The following is a 3,191-nucleotide window of genomic DNA, read 5'->3' as shown; positions in this document are numbered from 1 at the left end:
GATAGCTTCAGGAACTTAGTAGATATCTCTAGATTTTCTGTAGTATGGATTCATCATACCAATCGATGCAAATATTTAAAATTTATATAAGAAAAATTACCCGGTTGTTTTCCAAAAAAAATCTGACTATTTCAGTACAGTTTTTTTTTCATAAAAAATATACAAATGATAAATTAATCAGTGTCTGTATATAACTAGGATAAAATTTCTACTATCAGAATTAAGTTGGCGTTTGCTCATATTTTTAATATTTACAAACCACCAAACATAAATATTATTATTGTCCCTACCAGTCTTCCGAATTCATCAATATATACTGGGGATTTTAACATAATTTTTCCTGTACTTTGTGGCACTATGTTGAGCGAATTCGCTCAGCCAAGAATGTTAGATTAAATTGGCCCGAAGAATAGCTTATTTCCGTGTGGAGTTCTCAGTCTCCCATCGGACGCGTCCCAGGTGGCGGATAGGGGGAGCAACTGCCTAGTCTAGTGATACTGTTTTGACAACAGGTCACTAGCCTTGACAAATGCTCAAGCGATGTCAATATCTTAAGATGCATTTTTAACAAATGGTCTGAACTTCTTGACATAGCTAGGTCGGTAAACGGAAATGTGTCAGCCGACTATCATAATACTGTGATGCATTTTATAACAAATGGTCACAGTAGGATGTAATTGGTGTTAGGATACTGTTATTACTGGTGATACATTTTTGACAAATGGTTACCTAGTGCTAACACATTCTCTCTCTCTTCTAGTGTTACTACCCGCGGACCAAAACTGTTCTTTCTCTCTCTACTCTTTCTTTCCCCCCCACTTGTAAGGTCAAGGTGATGGTAGCAGTGCCGAAGACCTGAATGGCTAGTAAGTGGTTAAAGATAACTAGTCGCTAACAGCTCCCCTCCGACGCCAGGGCACGGGTCGGTTGTAATACAGTTTTCGCCTAATCCATGTACGCCGTCCCTGCATGGAGTGTCCATCCCCTTACGCGCTCACTCGTGGGAACAAAAATGAATAACACAATACAAAACAATAATAATAACAAAAAACAAACAGCAAAAGGCCAGCAGGGGAAACCTATGCTGGCTGATTGCAAACAGTCGACTGTCCAACCTTCTGGTGACAGTTTGACTAAAAGCAGCGAGGTAGCCTTGGACTTTAAGCCAAGCACCTCAAAAGCTGCATTAGCCCTCGCTGGTAATATACCAGCAACAGCCCCTGCATTGGACACTGTCGAGAAGACAGTTGTCCCTGCGAAAATGCTACAGGTTGGATCGTCGAACCAGAAGTCGGGTCCAACCACCGTAGCCCCACCCGCCACTACGGCAGAACCGAACGCCCCCATTCGCAAAGAACCATCCAGGAGGGCTTTCGTGCAAAGGCGTGCCGCCATGCGCATTATCGACCGGCTTGGATCCAAGTCGGCCGATGCGCTTAACATCGACGAATTGTCGAAACTAAGTTGGGCTAAGGCTCAACTGGCTGAGCTGGACAGCTCAAACACTCCTCCAAGCGCAGATGCAGCGAACCAAGGCGCATCTGCTGGGCCCAAACGGCAACGCTCAGAGGAGGAGCTGCTCCAGCAGCAGAACACACAGCCGAAGACTAAACGTCCGAAGCAAGAGGCTCGTGTGATAAGAAGGCCTTACAGTGAAGTTGCTCGCAATCCACTTGTAAGGGCTATTATCGACAGGAGTGTTGATGACGGAGCTATCTCCCAGGAGAAATGGCTGAAAATCCGTCAGGGTATGCTGGGGGTATACTGGAAGATTCTCAAGGAGAATCCCGGTCCATCCCCGCAAAACGACGATGCTGGCTGGTATCAAGGCCATGTAAAACTGCTAGCGTGTACCAATGACCGCTCAGCTCTACTGCTAAAATTAGCAATTGCGTCCCTAGGGGAATTGTGGCCTGGCGCGAAACTGGACGTGATCCCGGTAAACGAGATACCTCGTAGACCGAGATCAGTCACAGTTATTCCGGCGGAGCCACATGAACCTGAGGAGATTCTGGCATACATTCAGAGCGGTAATCCCGATCTACCAACCCATAACTGGAAGGTGGTTAAGGTTTCCGCTCCTGAAGGTGCGCATAGAAAGGTGGTCGTAGTCCTTAACAAGGAATCCTTGGCGCCACTACGTGAGAGGCAAAGCAAGATTTACTATGGTTTCGATAGTATCAAGCTGCGCATCTACCGTGGTGACGACAAGCTCGACCCCGAAACTTCTGGTGTTAAACTGGAAGCTCCGCAGGATATGGACTGCAAAATTAAACTGGACGACCCCGCAAGCTCTGAGGACAAAATGGAGACCCAATCACACTCCAGTATGGTTGGGGACCTATTCTGCGCTCTGGGTGATGTGGAGGATGAAGATGTTCTTCTGGAATCAGACCCAGAAGACATCGACGTTACGGTCATATATGATCCAGACCATGGTGAAGGCGATCCAAGTGAACCTTCACCACTCTAAGGCAGCTTCGGCTGCCCTGCTCCTCCACATTGCTAAATATGGGGAGGACATTGCGTTGGTCCAGGAGCCGTGGATACACAATGGCGAAATTCGTGGACTCAACGCCAAAAAGTACAAACTTTTGTACATAAGACGCACAGGTAAAATAAGATCTTGCATTTTGGTTAAGAACCATCTTAATATCTTCATTCTTCCTGATTACAGCGATGAAGATACAGTAGCTGCTGCTTGGGAGACAGGTGCAGGTAAGGTGTGGCTGCTCTCGAGCTATATGGCGCACGACCAGGTTGAACCACCACCGAATAACCTGGTATCTAATATGATGCGTGCCGCAAATAGGGCCAGAACTCCTGTAATTATCGGAGCTGATGCAAATGCTCACCACACAATCTGGGGTAGCTCAGATAGAAACGAACGAGGTGAGTACATTCTAGACTTCATATTAGACTTTAATCTGGTAGTTGTCAATCGAGGTTCAGAACCTACCTTTGTGGTAGCAAATAGGCAAGAAGTTCTGGACATTACGCTTGTCAGTGCAAGCCACTCGCAACTCATAAGGAATTGGAAGGTTTCAGATGATTGCTCTCTGTCTGATCACAGGTATCTGACATTCTTAATAGAATTGGAAGTTGAGAAGGAAAAGCCTTTTCTAAATAGGAGGAAAACCAATTGGGATGATCACAGGCGGATCCTTGATGGTTTACTTCCCTCACCCCCT

At 46.0% G+C, this 3,191-nt stretch overlaps 1 protein-coding gene across 1 annotated transcript; it reads left to right on the top strand.

Annotated features, from left to right (window-relative positions):
- Positions 1 to 437: 437 nt before the first annotated feature.
- On the top strand, positions 438 to 2,888 carry LOC135954669 (uncharacterized). Its single transcript, XM_065504883.1, has 2 exons — positions 438 to 2,613; positions 2,678 to 2,888. Exon 1 carries the CDS (start codon positions 953 to 955, stop codon positions 2,471 to 2,473), a length of 1,521 nt encoding a protein of 506 aa, XP_065360955.1. The 5' UTR covers positions 438 to 952; the 3' UTR covers positions 2,474 to 2,613; positions 2,678 to 2,888.
- The last annotated feature ends 303 nt before the right edge of the window (positions 2,889 to 3,191 follow it).

The sequence above is a fragment of the Calliphora vicina genome, chromosome 3 (assembly GCF_958450345.1).
Source record: "Calliphora vicina chromosome 3, idCalVici1.1, whole genome shotgun sequence".
In the NCBI taxonomy this organism is placed as follows: Eukaryota; Metazoa; Arthropoda; class Insecta; order Diptera; family Calliphoridae; genus Calliphora; species Calliphora vicina.
This window is presented reverse-complemented; position numbering and strand designations above follow the sequence as displayed.

Bases quoted from the DNA above. Each gene is read 5' to 3' on its own strand.
- LOC135954669 (XM_065504883.1), top strand. From the start codon at position 953: ATGTACGCCGTCCCTGCATGGAGTGTCCATCCCCTTACGCGCTCACTC.